General features: G+C 35.9%; 1 protein-coding gene across 1 annotated transcript in view; it reads left to right on the top strand.

Moving 5' to 3' along the window:
* LOC137407193 (low-density lipoprotein receptor-related protein 2-like) overlaps positions 1-23,819 on the top strand; it is a 79,870-nt gene that overhangs the window by 1,896 nt on the left and 54,155 nt on the right. Inside the window, exons 3-20 of the mRNA XM_068093795.1 lie at positions 1,080-1,254; positions 2,690-2,821; positions 3,622-3,730; positions 4,157-4,273; positions 4,432-4,579; positions 5,324-5,469; positions 7,051-7,186; positions 8,010-8,189; positions 10,545-10,699; positions 11,284-11,466; positions 13,508-13,729; positions 15,352-15,538; positions 16,562-16,734; positions 17,419-17,631; positions 18,210-18,405; positions 19,045-19,241; positions 20,174-20,320; positions 23,670-23,798. Of these exons, the coding sequence (XP_067949896.1) occupies positions 1,080-1,254; positions 2,690-2,821; positions 3,622-3,730; positions 4,157-4,273; positions 4,432-4,579; positions 5,324-5,469; positions 7,051-7,186; positions 8,010-8,189; positions 10,545-10,699; positions 11,284-11,466; positions 13,508-13,729; positions 15,352-15,538; positions 16,562-16,734; positions 17,419-17,631; positions 18,210-18,405; positions 19,045-19,241; positions 20,174-20,320; positions 23,670-23,798 (2,945 nt within the window). The remainder of the gene's footprint in view (positions 1-1,079; positions 1,255-2,689; positions 2,822-3,621; positions 3,731-4,156; positions 4,274-4,431; positions 4,580-5,323; positions 5,470-7,050; positions 7,187-8,009; positions 8,190-10,544; positions 10,700-11,283; positions 11,467-13,507; positions 13,730-15,351; positions 15,539-16,561; positions 16,735-17,418; positions 17,632-18,209; positions 18,406-19,044; positions 19,242-20,173; positions 20,321-23,669; positions 23,799-23,819) is intronic.

Raw genomic sequence — 23,819 nt, 5'->3', positions numbered from 1 at the left:
CGCCGTAGTTTGGATTCCCTATCCAAAACGGCTCAAATGTGATGTAGTTGTGTGAGATGGTTTCTGTTTACACTTTCTTGCAACCTTATTCGTCGAAATATTTTCACAAATATACTTCACGCATTGAATAAAACTATGTCTGTTGTTCTTGCACGTCTGTCTTATTGTTATCGTAATGCTGTCACTTTTAGCACTGATATCTTATAACTTACCGTAAAAATTTGTTTAATTTTTTAGCCTTAGCTTGAAGGAGTACTTATCATTGTCTGATAATCATGACGAGCCTGTCGGTCACTTGTGATAATGGAAAATTGCTGCAGAAATTATTTGCGAAGTATTGGGTCACATGATCAGATTATGACTTGACGATTGAATAATGCCGAAACAAAACTGTAAAGTAGCGAGCACCTATATTTGATACGGGGTCGTCGGTAAAACCCGAAGTGTTTGTCATAAACTAGTACTACGATAAGTTTTATATTGAGCTTTGTATTGGCCTTTCAATTCACGTGAGAACATACGTGACAAGACAATAACTAAATTTCGTGGTTATGTCATCGAAATAAAGAGATTCTAATCTACGGCGGCTTTTTGTTTTTGAGTTTTTAAGAGCTTGTAATCACATTTCCACATATTTGGCACTTACAACACAACAGAGTAAGACATGGTGAATCTTTTGATACCAAATAACTGTAATGTGAATTTTGTTGCAAGTCAACCTTTTGATGTTAGTTAGCGAACTGTTAGTTAATGAACTGTTAGTTACTGAACTGTTAGTTAGTGAACTGTTAGTTAGTGAACTGTTAGTTACTGAACTGTTAGTCACCTAACTGTTAGTTAGTGAACTGTTAGTTACTGAACTGTTATTTAGTGAACTGTTAGTTAGTGAGCTGTTAGTTACTGAACTGTTAGTTACTGAACTGTTAGTTACTGAACTGTTAGTTAGTGAGCTGTTAGTCACTGAACTGTTAGTTATTGAACTGTTATTTAGTGAACAGTTAGTTAGTCAACTGTTAACCGGTGGGCTGTTAGTCAACTGTTAGTCAGTATACTGTTAGTACTGAAGATTATGTTTACAGGAAGCTATACTGGATTGACATAGGAGCAACAGATGTTCCACAGAAAATAGCATCAATGAATCTGGATGGATCCGGAGCAGAGATTCTCTGGACTGACAGCCTGCATCATGTAGATGAGCTGACAATAGATATTGAGAGAAACCGCCTCTTCTGGACAAATGCTGGCATGCGATCCGTGAGTACACTTGTTTGTGGAAATTTTAATATTTTACATTTTACATGATTTCTGACATCTAGACGACTGAGAAATTCAGAGGTTATCAATAACTATTATCAATAACTATTCATTGATAATTATATTTTCAATGATCAGTTGAAGAGTTTTAGCATGAGCTCAATTTACAGAGATATCATGTGGTGAGTGCATTGAATAAACTGCTTTATGGTTAGACGCAGATTCTGTAGGCAGGGCTCAACTCAAACTGCTTCAATCGCAAGTCTTTCCATGTTTTTAAAAAACTGCATAAAGCGGATATATTAAAAAAGCATAACTTCTAAAGCTAGTGCCATTAAGGTTTTTGTTTTTTACTTGCAGTGATTTGAAATACAGTAATTTCTATATATTTTACAATCTCTTAATGGAGAGAAGCATAAATGAAAATAAAATGTTTTATTGCTATTTAGAGCCGTTAAAAAAGCAACAGCTAATCTCACTGTCAAGATTTTAACTTGAATTGTACCAAAACTCCCAAAATTTTGGCAGCTTCATTGTTTTACTGAGCTTTTAAGATTCAGTAGACACATTTAGAATTTACTCTTGAAAAGGTGTTTTTGAAGTTCTTTTTATGATTTATCTAATTTATACAGTTCAGCAGTTTTTTTTGTTGCCAAATATTTTTGTGTGCAAAAAGCTTTGACATTTAACAAAATTTTTTTCCAAACTCGCGCTATTATTTTTTAGTGAGAGTTTGTTTATTAATTTGCTTTGTAAATTTTAAACTTTAAGACTTCACACCCTTTATTGCTGAAAAATCATGTGTTATTAAACATATTTTATGTAGTGTTGTTACAAGAATGTATCAAAACCTGCTAAAGCCAAGTACATGTATTATATTTTATCTGACATTAAACTGCATTGAATTATGATGTTACCACAAACCACATGTTCTGTAAATGATCAAAAACTTTCGCTATTCCCACAACTTGAAAGCCTTAACAAAAATTTGCTTAGTAGGTCAAATATGACAGATTTTTTTTAATAAAAACAAACTTATGTCTCATTAAATTGTTTTTGGCAACTTGCCCAAGATCTGTCAAAAACTAACAAAGTTATAAACCCATTTAGGGTGCAAAACCTTTTTTTATCATAATGACTGCTTGATACTGGGCAAACCCTAGCAAACATGGCTACTAGGAGAATACACATAAGTAGACAACCATAGGTAAAATTACTTATTGCACTTAAAAAACTAATGGAGTTTATGAAAAAAAATAAAAAGCTCTTTGCATCTTGATCTCCTTCGCTATCACCATTTGCGTTTTATTTATAGAAGGTTACTCAAGACTTTATTGCATATTCTTTTTTATGACTATGATTTATATTATACTTTATTTAGCCCTTACATATTCACATGACCCATCTACACTTGTTGCTTATTATTTGTTTGTAGATTCAAATGTTGGATTTGAACAGACAACCTTTTCAACCTGTGAATGTAATTGACCGTATACGGAATCTTTCACATCCAATTGGAATTGCATACTATCAAGGCCGTCTTTACTACACCGACTACACTGTGCAGGTGATCTTTACTATATTGACTACACTGTGCAGGTGATCTTTACTATATTGACTACACTGTGCAGGTGATCTTTACTATATAGACTACACTGTGCAGGTGATCTTTACTATATTGACTAGACAGTGCAGGTGATCTTTATTACACTGATTATAGATAGCATACATGTGATTTTTACTACACTGACTACACTGTGCGCTTTACTTCAGTGACTACATCATGCAGGTGCTCTTTACTTCACTGACTACACCATGCAAGTGGCATTTAGTCTAATGACTATGCTATGCTGTACAGATGCTCTCTTTACTACATTGACCACTCTGTACAGATGGTCTTTATTTCAGCAACTATGCTGTGCTGGTGACCTATGCTCCTCTGACTGACTATAAGCTGCAGTGATCTTTAAAACACTGACAGCAAAAAGTAGGTGACAACCCAGATATAATCTTTACTACACTGACTACAATATGCAGGTTATGGTTGCGTTTACATAGCAAACACTCTCATAGTTTAAGCTTGTTATATGTCACCTTGTATTTTTGCAAACTTTGTAATTAAGAAAGTAGAGAATTTGTGAGTCGATTAGTTTATTTTGCATATTCCATTTTGCCTATTGTAACTGATAATCTCACCTTTTATAAAACACGTTAAAATTGTATAGTTTATTTCACAGGTTTTTAATATCAAGGAAATATCAACAATGTACAAAATTTTGATTTATTGTTAACTAGAGGTTTTTCACACTAGTCCAGCTAAGAAAGTTAGTATCAAGAGCTACGCTCAATTCATTAGTTTTGCTTCAGATTCTGGCATCGGTGTCAGCTGTAGAAAATGCCACGGACACTCAGACGATACGGTTTGGGATCACTGACCTTCACCAGATACATGTTTATGAACATGCAAGACACTTGGGTGAGTTCAAAAAACTGCATTAACCAGATAGATGCATGAAACTCAATATGAACAGACAAGCATGCACTCGTCAATGTGTGCTTTCGAGTTGCAAATACCCTGCATTCACATGATCACAAATTTTAAAATAAATTACACTCTTGTTGTATCTTCAATTGGCCAACAGGGTGCAGCCTTATAAAGTATTCTGATCACAATAGGTTCTACTAGCAGGAAGTACTCACAATAAGTTCTACTAGCATGGAGTGCTCACAATAAGTTCTACTAGTATGAAGTACTCACAATATGTTCTACTACCAGGAAGTACTCACAATAGGTCGCAGTCTAATAAAATGAGCTGAAATAGATGTGTTGCTTGATTCTTGTTAGCTTCTTTATTTCATTGATGTTAGCATTTTGTTGATCAGCTTTCACTTCACTTTTCAGCTACAGGAAGTCCTTGCGCAGAACACAACTGTGAGCATATCTGTGTATCAGATGCTCAGAATGTTTCAAAGTGTCTGTGCGGAGCTGGATACAGGCTGGTAGATGGAAAATGTGAAAGTAGGTCACATCTAACATTGGACTGCATGACATTATTTAAGGATGAAATCACAAAACTTTGAAATCTTCTGGTTGTTTATTATTTACACCGTTCAAACCGTACGAGCTAACTAGATTACAAATCAAATAACCATCAGTTTCTTTGTTGTATTTTACAGTGTATGAGAGCTTCGTTCTTGCCACACTTCAAAATGAAGTTCATGGTTACCCATTAAACAGCAGTGATCAGGGGGAGGCAATTGCTTACTTTGGCTCCGAAGGTGATGAATCCGCTGACGTCCATATTGCTCCTAATGTCAAGGAAAGGTACATACATAAAACATATATTACACATTCATAATGCTCCTAATGTTAAAGACAGGTACATACATATAACATATATTACATGTTCGTATTGATCCTAATGCTAAAGAGAAGTAAATACATATAACATATATTACATATATACTGATCCACTCTACTCTTTTTAGCAAAATAATATCTAACCATTTGTTCTGTCATATAATCTAACCTTGTTTGATGGGCTAATTTAACTTTAGACTTTAATTTTAAGATAGTTACCGTACATCATTTATAAGATTTGACTACAAAAATTTGAAAATTTTGCTGTTAGAAATGAGTTGAAATTACTATTAGTATCGTAATATTACTTATTATGAGCCCTAAATTTTACAATATACCAAAGGCTATTGCTCAAGATGCACAGCTTTAAGATTTGAACTTTTGTTCAATGTATAGGTTGGCTGAAAATTTTTTATTTTTAAACCTATAGTGTACTTGCAACAGTTAAATGGTTAATACATTGGAATAATCTTCACTATACGAGGAGCCGTGTCTGTTTGTTCGCTTGCTTGAAGCAACGCTAACAGTGTTAAAAAAAGATTTCACTGCATAAGGATCAAACCTGAATATGCGGTTTTCCAGCCAAGTGTACTACCACCTTTCTACGTACAAGATTAATTGTGCACGTAGTTATTACACATGAAAGTCTCCTACGTACAAGATAATTCATGTAGCCTGAGTGATTAAGTTATGGCTATTGCTTTGCAGGCTAGTCTACTGGACTGATCAATCCCCTAGCAGCGCTACCTACGGCATAAATGTCTTCTCTATCGACACTGCCGTGAATAAGCATCTCATTGGAACTAAACTTGGCGGAATAGCTGTGACAGGGATAGTGTATGATTGGATATCAGGTATTTCTAATAAACACCACCTCTCACTATATACTCTGCAATTTTATCGCAGCGCTGCTAGCAGCAGTAAAATTTTATGAAAGTTGGCAAAAATAAAATTAATTTACGTGACTATCTTGCTGACTGCAAATTTTGAAATTAATGCAAGATCTTGTGTATGGTGGATGTAACATAAAAACATGAATTGCGTTTAGTCGGAATGAAGCTTTTATATAGTAGTGATGTATTCTGACTAACTTATCTCTCCTAGAACTTTTTCTAGCTGGCAAACCTATTTGTAAGTGATTTAACTGCAGCCTGCCAGAAAGCCCCTACTGTATGTATATGTAAAGTGATTGGTTTTGTAACATAAACTATTAATTTACAGCTCTATATTGTAAAGGAACCTATACTCTGGCAGGTTTATGACTTGGCCATGTTGGAAGTCTAGACACTTTTCTTATTGCCACCAACTATAATAATTTAATATGCGATAATAAGTGGTTACAACTTTGACGTGTGATTTATTTTACCTATAAACAATCATAGCACAAAACGCAAGTGTAATATTCGAGTGCAGCTATGTCATTGTCCATGGGTAAGCTCGCCTTGTGTTCAAATCTTTTTCACTACGCTGGCCACTGCTGGCGTATTTGGAAATCATGTTCTGCTTGCTGACCTACCTCAGGGGTGGCTCTGCTGTTTCCACAACATTATTGTAACAAGTAGTTGTAAATAAAATGAAGAGAGATGTGAGCTCAACCATTAACTTTGTGGCATAATTGGTAAACACTGCAAGGCGTGACAACTCTAAATTTTATCCTTATTTGCTTTTTCCTTCTCTGCCAGTCACCTGTGCTCACAAACAATGTTTTATTATAAATGAGAATACGTTTTTTCTTTAGTTAACCTATTGTAATTAGAGCCATTATATTAACTTACAACTTCAATAGGGCAAGTTATTGTTATCTGCCTCGTTGATAACATTATTATTCAGTAGTGCCATTTAGACCAACAGAAAATATACCAGTGGGTCACCTCAATATTAAAATATCCACAATCTGTGGCTCTATGCATATATAAATATTTCTTCTGTTTGCGTAGTCTATTCTGTTCCAATGTCTCTTCAAACCAACCAAGATGGAAACATTACGTATTTTATTATAGACTAAATGCCTCCAGTGTTTAATTAGTATAATTTTTACCTGTTGTGTTATTTTTAATTATTTGCAGAGAAAAAATTCTCATTAATCTTACTGTCATACATTTGTAAAGCATTTTGATATAAACCCTTTTCACACAGGAACTAATCTACAGAAAAGGCGCACATACATGTATACACCTAAAAAGTGATAAGAACAGCAATATGCCTTTAAAAATACAATTTTTACAGCTGCCACAGCTTTCTAAAAATTTCTGTTACTATAAAATTTGGTGTTTCAGCTTTATTTTTTACTTTTATTACTACAATTGGCTTATAACTCCATGCTATTGGCCAATCACATTTACCCACAGAAGAGACAGAGCCATGTGTATTCTGTAAAACATGAGCATATCTCAGTGTTTCTTTTTGTAAACTACACTTACATATCGTTTTCACAGGGTACCTATACTTTGCCAACCATTTATCTGAAACGTCACTCATTGAGGTAATGAAGAAAGATGCCACACTTCGAACCATTATTTACCAGACAGTTACAGAGAGACCACACCAGCTTACAATTGACCCGATTAACCGGTAATTCTATGTCACTTTATACTAATTGTAAACTCTGGTTTGATTTCTAATTTTTGTACATCATTAGCCTTAGCCTAGTAAAGCGTAAAACCTTTCTAGCTTCTACATCTTGGTTAAATGTTGGGGCGTAATCGTTTTGGTGTTAGCACCCTGGTTTTATCACTGTGTGTACTAGAATTGTATCGCAAGCTGTGCATATACATATTTGCCTAAAGATGAATTTAAACAAATTTTTAGTAACTTTTATCAGAAAAATTTAATATTGGTATTTTCTACAATTTGCCAAAATGTTTCAAGGTTGAAATTGACAAAACTTTATCACGCAAAAGATGCTTGCAACAAAAATACTTGAGCAATGGCTTCAGTAGTAGCACGGCTGCCTGTCTCTCCCGCCATTGCTATCGGCTATTGCGGTCAAGTTGCTGCACTATACGTCTCTACTCTGTCTCTTTGCTGATGTGCAGCTATACGCCTCATAACTGCACTTTCACTTGGTCTGAGCATTTTAACTGTGATCAAGTTTTGTCTATTTTAATCTTGAAGCATCCTGACAGTCAGATCACCTCAAACATCAAAACAATCTCAAATGATAAAAAATACCGATACTTTCTGATAAATTACTAGAAGTTTGTGCAAGTTCATTGTCATTGCTGGTAATGATAGATGTACTATTAATGCATGGATATTTCAAGACATTATACTTAAAATACGGTTTCAGAAATAGAGAAAATCACTGTTTCTCTTTCTACTCAGCTCATTCCGTTAGACGCGTAAGTATATTTGTATGTGTGCCTAAATTAGAGTGTTGTCTTCTCTTCTTTAGGTATATCTATTGGACCGATATTGGCGCTTACCCTAAGATAGCCAGAATGCATCTTGATGGCTCCAATCTCACAGCCATAATCACACAGGGTATCTTCAGCCCCTCCACTGTACATTGTGACCCGTCAAGCAATAAAATATATTGGGCAGAACTCCAGTCCGGCATTATCTATAGCGCCAAGTAAGCTCTCCTACTTCTTGCTCACAACGTCTCTCCTTCTACCTCTGTTCCTCGCCCTCTTCCCTTCTCTCTTTGTCTTTCTTTTCTGTCTCTTTTATCTCCCTTCTTTGCTTTCACACTCTCTCCATCCTTTCTAACTTTTCTGTTTTTTTTCTTTCCTTTCTTTCTCTCTCTTTTCACTTGTCCCTCATACTTCTCTGTCTTTTCTTTCTCCCTCTTTTCACTTGTCCCCCATACTTTTCTGTCTTTTCTTTCTCCCTCTTTTTACTTGTCCCCCATACTTCTCTGTCTTTTCTTTCTCCCTCTTTTCACTTGTCCCCCATACTTCTCTGTCTTTTCTTTCTCCCTCTTTTCACTTGTCCCCCATACTTTTCTGTCTTTTCTTTCTCCCTCTTTTTACTTGTCCCCCATACTTCTCTGTCTTTTCTTTCTCCCTCTTTTCACTTGTCCCTCATACTTCTCTGTCTTTTCTTTCTCCCTCTTTTCACTTGTCCCCCATACTTTTCTGTCTTTTCTTTCTCCCTCTTTTTACTTGTCCCCCATACTTCTCTGTCTTTTCTTTCTCCCTCTTTTCACTTGTCCCCCATACTTTTCTGTCTTTTCTTTCTCCCTCTTTTTACTTGTCCCCCATACTTCTCTGTCTTTTCTTTCTCCCTCTTTTCACTTGTCCCCCATACTTCTCTGTCTTTTCTTTCTCCCTCTTTTCACTTGTCCCTCATACTTCTCTGTATTTTCTTTCTCCCTCTTTTCACTTGTCCCCCATACTTTTCTGTCTTTTCTTTCTCCCTCTTTTTACTTGTCCCCCATACTTCTCTGTCTTTTCTTTCTCCCTCTTTTCACTTGTCCCCCATACTTCTCTGTCTTTTCTTTCTCTCTCTTTTCACTTGTTCCCCATACTTTTCTGTCTTTTCTTTCTCCCTCTTTTCACTTGTCCCCCATACTTCTCTGTCTTTTCTTTCTCCCTCTTTTCACTTGTCCCCCATACTTCTCTGTCTTTTCTTTCTCCCTCTTTTCACTTGTCCCTCATACTTCTCTGTCTTTTCTTTCTCCCTCTTTTTACTTGTCCCCCATACTTCTCTGTCTTTTCTTTCTCCCTCTTTTCACTTGTCCCCCATACTTCTCTGTCTTTTCTTTCTCCCTCTTTTCACTTGTCCCTCATACTTCTCTGTCTTTTCTTTCTCCCTCTTTTCACTTGTCCCCCATACTTTTCTGTCTTTTCTTTCTCCCTCTTTTCACTTGTCCCCCATACTTTTCTGTCTTTTCTTTCTCTCTCTTTTCACTTGTCCCCCATACTTCTCTGTCTTTTCTTTCTCCCTCTTTTCACTTGTCCCTCATACTTCTCTGTCTTTTCTTTCTCCCTCTTTTCACTTGTCCCCCATACTTTTCTGTCTTTTCTTTCTCCCTCTTTTTACTTGTCCCCCATACTTTTCTGTCTTTTCTTTCTCCCTCTTTTCACTTGTCCCCCATACTTCTCTGTCTTTTGTTTTTCTTTTCTCTGCTTTCGGTTCTTCATTTTAGTTTTTTTCCCTCGCTTTCCATGTTGCCAATCTAATCCTTTTAACCGTCTCTTTCTTTTTTTCTTTCCTGATTTTTTTGCTCCTTTCTTCTGTTCACATTCTCTTCTCTTTACATTTCTTCTTTTTTCATTTTCTTATATCTCTTTCTTTTACTTTATTTTCTTTTGCTCTAAATTCTATTTATTTTGAATTTTATAAATAGTGTAAACTCCAATTTTTTGTTCTGTTATACCGTCAAGCTTTTTGAAAGGCTCGCTATGACCCTTCAATGCTGCTTTTGTTAAGGAGCAAAATTTGTTTCGTTACGCGTCTCTGTTTTGATTATTTACTGTTTGCTAGCAGACCAAGTTTCAATTTTAATACTTCCATTTAAAACATTTTATAATTAAAACTAATAACTTTCAAATAGTTTGATGCCCAAAAGTCATAAATTATTAGAAGATATATATTACTAGTATATATATAAATAACAAAATTATATAGAAGACTTCTTGACAAAATTTTACAACTACATTTACTAGCTAATACCGTGATCTTTATCTTTTAATGATATATTTTATATATAATTTTCTGCATTCCTGCAACAGTATTACTAGAAAAAGAGTGACTTCGTTATTTGGTTCCAAGAGTTTAGACAGTTTGGCTGTTTATTGCGAGATAGAGTAGAGCTAGATGTCCCACATTCCTCTGAACAAACAGTTTATTTACATGAGCAAAGACTGCCATCACATGACAATTGAGTCATAATTGTATGCTACAAGCAACCTGTTGCAAGCTGTCAATTGGTAAATCCACAAAGCTCATCCATCATCCATTGAAAGTTGTCTACTCTTTCTAGCTCCGATGGCACTGAAAGAGAGGAGCTCACATTTTCTTCCAGTGTTACTGGGATTACAGTTTTCAATTCACAGCTTATCTGGGCCGACTCTAACCATAGACAAATTTTATCTCTGCCACTGTCTGAACCGTCACCTGCAGCTACCGTCGTACGAGGTTGGAGAATGCAATAGTTACACTTGTTTGAAGGACCTTTATTTAGCAGCACGGAGTGTCTATACTATTAATGATGAGAGATATTGTTTATGTTTGATATGATTGTCCTAGTCGCCATAGTTGTATTCATGCATCTTGCTATTTGTAGAACTTTTTGAATTATTCTCTAACAGCGTGGTATGTAAACTACAGCTCTCTGTTTATAAAAAACTATGTGTATTCCATGTAAATATAACATATTTATATATATATTGGAATACACACAGCCAATATAAATAGGAATGTACTATATTTATATATATCATCTATATATAAATATATTATATTCCTATACATATATATATATTGTTTATGTGTATTTCAATATATAACCTAGGGTTTTGGATTGTAGTCTAATTATAGACTCGACTTTAATATCACAGAATTTCTTGTTTTTTTCTATGTCCTTGTTTGCTGCAGCTGCTGTATTGAGTTTTCAGCAGTTGAATAGACTGTATGTACTGATGATCATAGCTGCTATGTATATCTGTTGTACACTTACACTGAATATAATCTTATGACACACTATCATATGTTGCCTAAAGGTAGACTGAGAGGTCTCGTGGACATTGCCATGTTTGATGCGTCATTACAAGTAGAGGCGGCGTCTCCATGCTCAGACATGAACGGAGGCTGCGAGCAACTGTGTTTTGCTCAGCCGGGAATGCTGACTGCGCGTTGTGGCTGCAGCTCTGGCACTCTTGCTGGTGATCAAGCCACTTGTGAAGGTAAGTGCTACAGTTAAGTAAGCGACAGGAAAATGCCACATTTGCTTATCTTTTCCCTATAGCTACCTATTTACTCTCTTTAATATATATTCACTTTTCTAACCTGCTAAGTTAGTTTGGTTCTCTTTTTGCTTCTGCTGTTCTCATTTTCATAAAACATGCAAAACACAAAAAGCTTAGAATCTATAAGTAAATAGATTTTCTATTTTGATTTATGTTAAAAATAAATTGAGATTTGTCTCCACATGCACAGTAGCCCATTCAAATACAGCTGACTAAATCTTTAGAAACATGAGAGCTGTCGCAAAAGTTTGCAAATTTCTCTGTTTCATCCTTTTTGTGGAGTTTAAGGTTTTCTTGAAATAAGATAGAAAAAAAAGTTAAAACTAGTGTAATAAGAAATTTCTTTGACTATTCATATTATGCAACTATAATATAATACAATATGATGGAGCTTTTAATAGCAGAAATGCGAAACACAAATTTTTTCGCAACATGCAGTATCACACTTAATTAAACAGGATTTCATTATAGAAACTGCACAACTGTATCTCTTATTAAAAGGTTTTTTGAATCAGTATCTATGTAATTATTCTCATCAATGTTCTATTAAAACCTTTGATACAAAGAAATATGATTTGTGCATGATAATATATATTGTAAAAAACAAAAACAAATTACCTAAAAATTTTGACAAAACTCACCAATAAGCTTTAATTCAATGTACCAAGAGATTTAGAGCATTTCCACCAAATCTGGTGCAAACATATAAGCAGCTGGGTTGGTAACAAATGGTTATAATAATAGCAATTTTCCTCTCAACAATCCTTTCTTCATTCCCCCTCACCCTATAGCAAAGGATGCCTACGGAACACCTTTACTAGCTCTGCGCCTAATCTAGCAAAAACTACCCACTTGGTTTCAAATTAGTATATATTTACTTTACTTGAAATACAGAAGGGAACATGCATAATCATGAAGCAGTGAAACAACTGCGCCTATCTGTGTCTTTGTTTGGTCTTTATATAGCTGGTCGAGGGCTCTGACTCCGCCTCCTTCCGAGTCGATCCTGGATTGGTTATTGGGCTGTGCTGCCCCGCGTTGTATCGATCGTCAGTGTGTGAACTGACCTACCTTCCCCCACACTATTGTATTGATTGATATAAAACTACCTATTAAGTGATCGTTTTATAAAATACACAGATTTGATAACCACTAAATTTTCTTTTCTGTAACACACAGTAGAAATGCCGATCTTTCTCATCTCTATTTATAGATCCCCTTTGTCATTGTGCATGTCTGTGTCTGTTAGTTGTCATACACACTGCGTTTTGCAGTTGTTCCCCAAGAAATCACCCAAGAAATGGAAAAAAACCAACGTTTTTGCATGATTTCACCCAAACTTCATACGCATATGATCATTGCTTTCCACCAGGAGGCTAAAATATTTGGTCTCAAACCTCTGCCTGGTTCTTGATCACCTTTTAAAGTCCTTTTAAACACTTGATTAAAAACTCAAAAATGCACCTTTGCGTGCATCAAGGACAACTGCCTTCAGTAAACAGGTTCATGGGTTGCTATCATGAAAGCGGTGTAGCAATTTGCTTTGAGAACCTACATGCTTGCTGCCGGCTCTCTGATTGAAAATGAAAGAACTCATGGGCAGCGCTGGAATTACTGTCAGTCGGCGATAAAATTACGCGAATTCAATTGTTTTGTTATTCATCATATTATATATACTATAAATGTATTATATAATATATATATATATAGTATATATAATAAAAGTATGATTATATATAAATATATATACATGTATATTTATATATAATCATACTTATAAATCTCATATATAGTATATATATTTATATATAGTATGTATATAAATATATATACTATATATTATATTATTATATACCATAAAAAGGAAATCAAAAGGAGTCAATAAAAAGGAATCAATGTATTTTAAAAATATACTTGGGTCTGTCAAAATAGGAGAAATCATCTCCTCTTACAAATCATCAGTTTCATATTGTTTCAGATGTTGGAGAATACCTACTCTACTCTACTATGGAGGGAATACATAGCTTGAGTCTAACAGGAGACCTTTCTACGCCCACTCCGTATATTGAAAGGAATTTTGTACATGCTTTTGACATTGACTACAAAAGAGATCAGATATACTTCATAGAGTCGTCTTCCCCTGAGGGTATTTTGGCCGTTGGTCTAGAAGGCACAGGACTAAAGAACATTTCAACTAATTGTAAGCATTTAGAATGTTTATAGAAGTAGCTCGCTCTAAAATATGTAAATGATCCTTCTATTATGGTCGGGTAAGCTCTATAACTGCTAGCAGGGAGCTAAGACTAAGGGAGTTGAAGGAAGCCAGAAAGACGCCTTTGTGGCACCACACCACTCTTAGAATAACTGTTCAGTGGTAACCAAGATACATATATGTATTTCTATATAAGAGACATACAGGAATACACATATTTACCTTTGTGGCACTACACCGATTTCAAAATAACTGTACAGTGGTAGTCAAAATACATATATGTATTTGTATATGAGAGATATACAGGGATGCACATAGATAAAGAAGACACAATGGTGCTGTGATTCTCTCTCCCGTTGTTTCTCCTTATATGGGTACCATGGCCAAGTAAGCTCTGCCTTATTTCACAAACTGCTGGGCTGGTTCCTTTGTTCTTCGTAGCTTGAGTAGGGCCGAGTTGTCTTGGAGAGCTGGTCAATGCACTAGGCCAGCTCTCCAAAACAATACTTTCAGCCATTAGTCAAGCATTACTTGATAATAAATGTGGAAATGTTTACAGTTTTAATGACGACGTTGAAAAGCTTTATATATTTTAAAGACTGCTACACAATGCTATTCACAGCTGATCTACTTTTGTCAAAGTTTAAGGAATAAGTTTTTACTTATTGTCTTTAGCTAGTGAAGTAATGTATTCACCAAAGGTTTGGTGAATACATTTTGTGAGACTTATAATAGAAACCTTTTCATGATGAAATAAAGAATTTATAGAGTACAATTTTATTGCTGTACAGCAGCTGGATAAAGGTTTTTATATACAGTAACGCAAGAACTTTTCTTTAAGCATTATCTGCCGTTTACAACCAAAAACTTAATCTAAAGCAAAAGTTTAGTTTATATTTAAAATCAGAGCGGATTAATTTGCTGGTATTATTATCAGTTTTATAATATTGCCAGCATATTATTTTATATTTTGAGAGCTTTTTAATAGCTATTGTTTCGGTAGCAACAACTTGGTTAATCAAGCCAGAATTTTATCAACTTGATTGCCAGCTAGTTTTCAATTGCAGTGAAAATTTCGGGTAACTTTAATTAATGTATGCGTTATTTTAATTCATTCATGTGTTATTCAAAGCAATGCAGAGTGCACAAATGTGTAATGTTAATGTCTCTGATCTGTAAAATAAATAAATCTTCCACTTTGTTAAATTTTAAAATATGTTTTAACTTATTGTCAAATGAAACTTCATTAATTTTTTGTTTGGAACAGAAATTTAAGTTTCAATCAAGTAAATATTTAGAACCAAGGTATACATACATAAGCACCGCAACCTATGCAGCTTTAAAACACATAATAGTAAATGTGCATATCTCCAAAGCCTCAGCTCCAACTTTATTATATTATATTTGATAACTGGCAGCACGCCTGTCAAGTGTTTTATGAAGCATTTTAGTATTCAGCTTTAGAGTGTGATTATAAAAGCTAACACAATAGATAAAAATAGTTTAAAGTGAAAATATTCTAAAAATCTTAGGTATTCAGTTTTTTAGCAGGTGTTGCAAAAGAGGGAATTTTAAATATTTGGAATAGAAACTCGTTGGCGTTCTTTTAGTTGGCCGCTACTTTCTTTTGTCAGCGCATCTGTACGCGAGTCTTACGTATGACTGGCTCCATGACAGAATCTATTACTCAGTACTGGGCGATGATAAGGGCATCTTCATCATTGACTCGGATGGCAGCAATATTCACAAAATCTCCTCTTCCAATGCCTATGACATCGTTGTACATCCTTGTGAGAGGTCAGTCCAGTTATCTCTATGCTTTTTATTGCGTTTGATCTGTCGCCTGTATACTTACGCTATGATGTATTACAGCGAACAGATTATAGAAATTGGCTGTGAGTTTAAGTTATGACTCATTGTGAAAAGCTCACATCACCAAATGCTAATGAAAATAATGCCTGTAACAATAAAAGTAATGGCTTAACAATTTTTTTAGTTCTGGTACAGAATTGTTTTTAAAATTATTATTTTTTAAATTTTTGTAAAAGATTTCGAGTCGAGTCTTTACTCGAGGCTGGTTCACAATATATCCGCGTATGTCAGTGTAAATCACACAATACTTTGGTGATCGTCTATGATAACAAAACTCGTACTATCACAAACCCATCCATGTATACATCAGCAAATATTCCATAGTATAGCACTCATTATACAATGTGGTTGCTGATTCGATGAAGTACCAGTCTCACAGCAACGGTCAGGAAAGAAACTATAGATTGAACTATGCACGAGTCCAACCAGCATCGCTGAAATGGTACACAATGCACAGGCTGTTGGGAATGCTCGGCCAACTATTGAGAAATTTTGTGACAGCTGCCGACTTTTCAGACGCACATGTATCTGCGTTGTCTCGACGATGCCTTCGGTTCACAGTGCGCATAGTCGATAGATAATTGCCGAGAGAACAACGCCGACATACCGCGATATAGTGAGAACCAAAATTTAACCAAACCGACTGTTGCAACCCTCAAAGTGATATCAAACAGTTGTGGTAATATCAAGACACCTGTAATCAGTAGCTAGGTGTGTTTACAATAAATACATGCAGCCTTTAATTTTTCTCTTCCTGAATCTTTTCTCCTAGTATCAGAATAGTGAACTGTTATATTACAAGTGGAAGCAATAAGCTCTTCGCATTATTTCAGGCCATCTGGTTGGGCCGTTTTAGTCCTGCCAGCTGAATAGATTAAGCCCGCTTCCTAACCAAGCTGTCTTCCGTCACACTCTACCAAAGCGGCATTACTCAATTTTCTGCTGCAGGTACATATTTTGGAGCTTTCAAGTCATACGAAGAGCAAATTTAGCGGGCAATGAAGTTAACCAAATTGTCACGGATACTTGGTTTGTATATGGCCTCACCATAGACTGGATAGAGGAGAAACTATACTATGTGGACTACATTCAGGAGATCATGGCTAGAGTTGACTACACAGGCTGGTTTTGCAAATGAGTTTATGTAGCATGTTGCACCTCTGCAGCGTGTCATCTCTCCCTAGCATGTTACATTCCTATCATCTGTGCTGTCTTCGTATCATGCCATATGAGTTCGGTGATTTACATTTGTCTAGTACGCTACATCTCTGTCCTTATGTTGCATGTCTGCAACTCACTATCTTTTTAAAGCGTAACATATTACTGTAGTATGCGCTATCTCTGTAGGGTCACATCTTAATTGCTTGCCATATCTCTGTGACGTAGGTTATTTATGCATGGTACATTGTAGCAGGAAAACGCAATTCATTCTACTTGATTACGACAATTTTGTGCCTGTTTATAGTACTTAAAATGACTTTCTTCTAATAGAAAGGGAAATGAAAGCCTTTTGGAAATATCAGTAGTTACGAAGTATAATACTCAGAACAAATGCAGCTTTAATCTGCTGCAAACACTTGGCTTTAGATAGGCTCCAATCAGGTGTGATGAAGTAAGAAATCAGCATAGTAGCCATTCGAAGAAAACTTAGTAAATATATTGATTTTAAAGGATGTTAACTGAATCAATAACTCTGAATATCTCAATGATTTGTGTTTTGTTGATGTTGGCATTGGTATCGTACATCCAAAAGTACAAGCTGTGTGAGTTCACTGAGCTAGTAAGCAATGTCATTTTGTTTGCAGGTTTGAATAAGGAGATCATAATGACTAATCTGATGGTCCCATATCGGCTGGCTGTGTATAACGAACTTGTCTATTGGTCGGATGACTGGTTTGAGTCAGTGAACGTGGCTAACAAGTTTACAGGAAGTGGTAGGCAAACTTTGTATGAGAATAGAGATGCACCTGGTGGAAGCGCGTATGATGTACAAGTCTTTGATCGAAATCAGACCAGATGTAAGTGCTTCCTTCAGCATATACCATTACTCTCCTAGTAGCAGCCTTATTTAGTATAGTGGTAAAATCTCATAGTTGTTAAGTTTCCTACTCAGTAGAAGTTAATAGCTAGCAATAGGCTACAGTCGGTAAGCTGGAGCATTGGTTGACAACATTGGAAGGCAGAAAATAGTTTTTTAAATATTCAACGTAATTTTTCACTTTTCCAAAATGGCTTTTTTCATAAATGCAATGAAGTATTTGTGTGTTATAGTTTATAAAGCTTCTTAATAAGTGTAGCTTCTGGAAACTTTGGTTGGTTCCATCATCAATAGGGTTGAATTAATTGGTAAGAACGCGTCCCAACCCCAAACAACCAACACATCTATAAATTACAGACTACTTAACAACTCTGAGTGATTAACTAAATGGTTTTGCTTTTATATCGTTTTTCCGAAAGTTTCCAGATGCCTTCAAACCACTTTTATGTATATAAAGTTTTTACTGTGTATTTACCGTCACAAACTCTTTTCATGTGTTTCAAACAATAGATTTGTTCCAGCTGTTGTATATATATAGTGTTGCATTATCTCTTGCAGGTATGGCCAAAAACCAATGCAATTTTAACAATGGCGCTGGTTGCTGTAGCGGTGGTGCCAAGTGTTATTCCAGCAGTTCTGGTGCTGCTATGTGCAGGTGTAATGCTAACCATACTCTAGTCAACAACAAGCAACAATGTGTACCTGATGATAAGGCTAAGTGTGATGCAAATGAGTTTACTTGCCCAGATGGAACGTAAGTAAACTTATCTTAGTGAATACTCTCTATAGGTAAGATGTATTGGCAGCGTTTAACAGCAGCAAAATATGTATTTGTTAGTGTCGAAATAAGCTAGAGCCAAAAGTAAGTATAAAAGACTAGTACATAGTAGTAAATATGATAGTCTATTATATGGTAGTGAATATGATAGACTTGTATACACTAGTAAATATGATAGGCTAGTATACAGTAGTAAATATGATAGACTAGTATACAGTAGTGAACATGATATACTGGTATACAGTAGTAAATATGATAGACTAGTACATAGTGGTAAATATGATAGACTAGTACACAGTAGTAAATATGACAGACTAGTATACAGTAGTAAATATGATAGACTAGTACATAGTAGTAAATATGATAGACTAGTATACAGTAGTAAATATGATGGACTAGTACACAGTAGTAAATATGATAGACTATTACACAGTAGTAGTAGTCCCAATCATTATAGGCAAGTAATTGAAATATCCATCCTGTGCCTGCCCTGTATCCTATTTACATAAGGCGATTTGCATTTAAAAACGCAAATGATTGATTTGCTTCTCAAAAAATAAAGTATTATTTGACATTGAAACGAGATTCTTAGCATTAGTTTTAAATCTGTTATAGGTGCATTTCTTGGAATCTACGATGCGATGGAATTAATGATTGTAAAAATGGAGAAGACGAAGACGAAGCATTTTGTATGTGCAATCCTTGCGAGGCGGGCGAGTTTGTTTGTGACTCAGGGGAGTGCATCCTGTCAAGTTTGGCTTGCAACAAGATTCCCAACTGCAAGGATGGATCTGATGAGAACGACGATTGTGGTGGGTTGGACTAAGCCATTTTTCTCAACTGAATAAATATGCTACCGTGATATTGCTAAAGCATACCAAGCTCAGGCTAAAAACCAAAGCTGTTAAAAATTTGTTGCTAATGTTTCTTTAAAAAAACAGTAATTAAATATAAAGACCCGATGAGCTGAAGAACTTTGTGATTCATTATAAGAGAACGAGATGAGAAATCGGCGTGACAGGTCTTTCCCTCGGTAACAATGTTAAAAGTTGGGGTAAGAATTGTATAATGCGGCAAAGGCTAAATCAAAAATAATTTTGGTCATTCTGATATCATTCATAATTTGCAGACCAGTTTAGTAAAAGAAGATATCAATACTTTTTTACAGTTTCTTAGAACACTTGTATTTTTTCCATTTCTTTTTAATCTACCTCCTCGCTATCACTGTACACTACTTTATTAGAAGGTTTAGCGGAAGGACTTATTTCCTTCAGCTTAAATACTCCAACAGAGCAAGCTAAAGATAAACTTATTTACAATTCTTGTAGATTTTATTGAAAGTATAAATAAATATTTTTCTATCATGTTGTACTAAACTGGATTGTGGTTAAAATGTTCAGATCAAGTGAAAGTGCGATTATGACGTTTATAGTTGCGAAGAGACCAACAGAATAGAAACGCTTAATTCTGTGACTTCAACTCAATAGCCGATATCATCTATAGCAACGATAACAACTAGTGACATCAATTTGCACATATTTCTCTTCAGAGCATTTTAACAGCGATCAAGATTTGTCAATTTCAATTTTAAACAACTTGGCAGTCAGATCACCTCAAATATCAAAAGCAAATACAAAGGATAAAAAAGTGTCGATACTTTTTGGTAAAATCTACTAAAGTTTTGGGCAAGTTTATCTCTAAATAGCTTGCAGAAGACTCTTCAAACACTCGTTTTTTCTCATAGTTTACGCAAAATGTCCACGAGCATCAGACTTCCAGTGTGAAGACCTAAGATGCATCTCAAACCATTCAGTGTGTGATGGAGTCCTTGACTGTTTCCCTGACCACACTGACGAGCAGAATGGATGCGAGCCAAGAGAATGTGAGACTGGTGAGTTCTGCTACATCTATGCATCTCTGAGTTATTAATCTTTACATGCCAAAAGCTATCTATCTATCTTATTATTGTTGATTCAAAGGCTTAAAAACAGTCAGACAGGTTTTTATAGAATCTTAGAAATATCGATAACATTCAGAAGGTGCATTTCTGATGGAATTACTGACAGTAAAAATGCTGAAGTCGATCATGCAGAAGCTGTGCATATTGTTAGGTAAAAAAAATGTTTTCATGTTTTACACATTGACTATTTGACTTCGCGTAAGTTTCATGCAAAGATTTCAAATCAGTTTCTTTTTCTGTATATTGTTATGACATGCGATTTTTTTATTTGTTTGTTTATAAATTGCCCCACATCTGATTTGGGTCTGTATTATTGCTTTATCTGGCATATAAAATGCATATGCAGTTTAACGATTCATTTAGCGTGTTTTCAGATTCTCCAGACATAACCAATTGAGGCATAAATAAAACAATATGTTATTGAATAGGAATATGACTAGAAGAATCTTTTAAGCCTATATGTAGCCTTAGGCCCTAGCATGCCGTGTTTAACAATATGGTTTTTATACTGTTACTAGTTTCATTTTACAGACCCACTAAAACCTTTTATCGCATTCACCAAATAAGTTTGGTATACGACAAGTGGTCGGTTATTTTAAAGTACAAACACTATCTGTTTACAACAATCAATTACTTGAATCACGATTGTTCATGATACAAAAAATTGCATACACTGTCCTATTGCTAAGGAAAGATACCTGACTTGTTTATGGTTTATCGTAAACTACTTATTGCAATTCTCGCAAAAACTACTACAATTCAGTACTCTATCCCTCTCTCTCTCTCTCTCTCTCTCTCTCTCTCTCTCCTCTCTCTCTCTCTCCTGTTTCTCTCCTGTTTCTCTCTCTCTCCTGTTTCTCTCCTGTTTCTCTCTCTCTCCTCTCTCTCTCTCTCCTGTTTCTCTCCTGTTTCTCTCTCTCTCCTGTTTCTCTCCTGTTTCTCTCTCTCTTCTCTCTCTCCTCTCTCTTCTCTCTCTTCTCTCTCCCTCTATCTCTCTCTCCTCTCCCTCTATCTCTCTCTCCCTCTTTCTCCTCTCCTCTCTCCTCTCCCTCTCTCTCTCCTCTCCCTCTATCTCTCTCTCCTCTCTCTCTATCTCTCTCTCTCCTCTCTCTCTCTCTCTCTCTCTCTCTCTCTCTCTCCTCTCTCTCTCTCTCTCTCTCTCTCTCTCTCTCTCTCTCCTCTCTCTCTCTCTCCTGTTTCTCTCCTGTTTCTCTCTCTCTCCTGTTTCTCTCCTGTTTCTCTCTCTCTCCTCTCTCTCTCCTGTTTCTCTCCTGTTTCTCTCTCTCTCCTGTTTCTCTCCTGTTTTTCTCCTGTTTCTCTCTCTCTCCTCTCTCTCCTCTCTCTCCTCTCTCTCCTCTCTCTCCTCTCTCTCCTCTCTCTCCTCTCTCTCCTCTCTCTCCTCTCTCTCCTCTCTCTCCTCTCTCTCCTCTCTCTCCTCTCTCTCTCTCTCTCTCTCCTCTCTCCTCTCTCTCCTCTCTCTCCTCTCTCTCTCCTCTCTCTCTCCTCTCTCTCCTCTCTCTCCTCTCTATCCTCTCTCTCTTCTCTTCTCTCTCTTTTCTTCTATCTCTCTCTCCTCTCCCTCTCTCTCTCTCTCTCTCTCTCTCTCTCTCTCTCTCTCTCTCTCTCCTCTCTCTCCTCTCTATCCTCTCTCTCCTCTCTTCTCTCTCTCTTCTTCTATCTCTCTCTCTCCTCTCTCTCCTCTCTCTCTTCTCTCTCCTCTCTCTCTTCTCTCTCTCCTCTCTATCCTCTCTATCCTCTCTCTCCTCTCTTCTCTCTCTCTTCTTCTATCTCTCTCTCCTCTCCCTCTATCTCTCTCTCCTCTCTCTCTCTCTCTCTCTCTCTCTCTCTCTCTCTCTCCCTCTCTCTCTTTTTGTCGTTCTCTCTCTCTCTCTCTCTCTCTCTCTCTCTCTCTCTCTCTTCCTCTCTCTCTCTTTTTGTCTTTCTCCTATATATCTTCTTCCTTTGCAACTTTTACAAGTAAAAAATGAATGGGTTTTTTGTTTAGCTGCAAGTTATCTCAGCTATTAGTCTGATCTCTCCTATCAGCACCGTTGACTTGCTTGTTTAGGGATGAGCTGTTGAAACCTGCATAATCTTTTTCTAATAATGCACACGTTATTTTGACCCCTTTATACGTTATTCACAACCATGTGTAGCACACAAATATGTAAAGTTTATGTCGGGCTGGATAAATTTCAGTCTTTGCAGCATAACTTGGTATTTCAGTGCTAACTAGAATTTACTGAATGTAGATAATATAGAAGGTGGATCTTTACGTATAAATCTTGTTAAGTTACTACAGCTACTGTAGGTGACGGGAAGGTGGAGGATATGAAACATCTGGTGAACCTATACCTACTCTACTTATTAGTCTAGTTTCCTTTTTATACCATAAACTATGCTGCAGAATGCACAGGCGTTTGTGAGCTAAAAGTAAAATGCAAATCACGTAAGCAAGGCAGAGATAAATAGAAATTGCATCCACTTGTTTTCTTCTGTATGTGTGCATGCAGTTTAAGTTGCAATCTGGATTTGATCAGGATCGCGGATTTAAGTCATTACTTGACTGGCATAACCTGCAGATGATTGGCATTAAAGAGAATTGGAAGTTATCTTCTCTAATAACAAACATGCTAACAAATGTTCAGCTTTAGGAAATCCTTATATTCAAGCAATGAAGAGTTATTCACTCCTGTTTTTGCTTCTCTTAACTCAGCTAACAGCTTATTTTGCAAGAAATGCAGCCTAAAAATGTACTTACACAGACCTTTAGCACACTTTGTCAGAAAGCATCAGTATTTTTTTTAGATTTTGCAACTGTTTTTGATGTTTGAGCTAATCTGACTGCCAAGATGTTCAAAATTAAAATTGGTAAAATTTTGCCGCCTTTAAAATGTTCAGATCAAGCGAAAGTAGGATTATGGCGTCTATACTAGCAAAAAGGCTGACAGAATAGATAAGCACAACTCTGCAATTTGGATAGAATTGCCGACACAAATTATAGCAATGATATCAACTAGTGACATCATTTCACACATATTTTCTTTTGAGCCTTTTAACCTGATCAAGTTTGGTAAATTTTAATCTTGAAACATCCTGGCAGTCGGATCACCTCAAACATCAAAAACTGAAATGATAAAATAGTACCAATAATTTTCTATAAAATCTAATAAAATCAGTATAAGTTCATCGTTAATTAATTGAACCTAGGTTTGACTTGAAGGAGCAAAGGTTGGAGTTACTTCCTCAGGTAAAAACACAAATAAGCTTGTTGTTACAGGCTACGCATCATGTGCAACTTACCCTCTCTGCATCATCAGATTCTCTCTGTGTGACAATATAGTTGACTGTGCAGATGGCAGTGACGAGAGTCCAACTCATTGTCAGAAAGTAAAAAACTGTCTGAATGGTAAGTATTGATCTTATCACG

Source organism: Watersipora subatra, chromosome 10 (genome assembly GCF_963576615.1).
Source record: "Watersipora subatra chromosome 10, tzWatSuba1.1, whole genome shotgun sequence".
NCBI classification, from domain to species: domain Eukaryota; kingdom Metazoa; phylum Bryozoa; class Gymnolaemata; order Cheilostomatida; family Watersiporidae; genus Watersipora; species Watersipora subatra.
The sequence above is the reverse complement of the archived record's forward strand: the minus strand, read 5'-3'. Positions and strand labels throughout refer to the sequence as shown.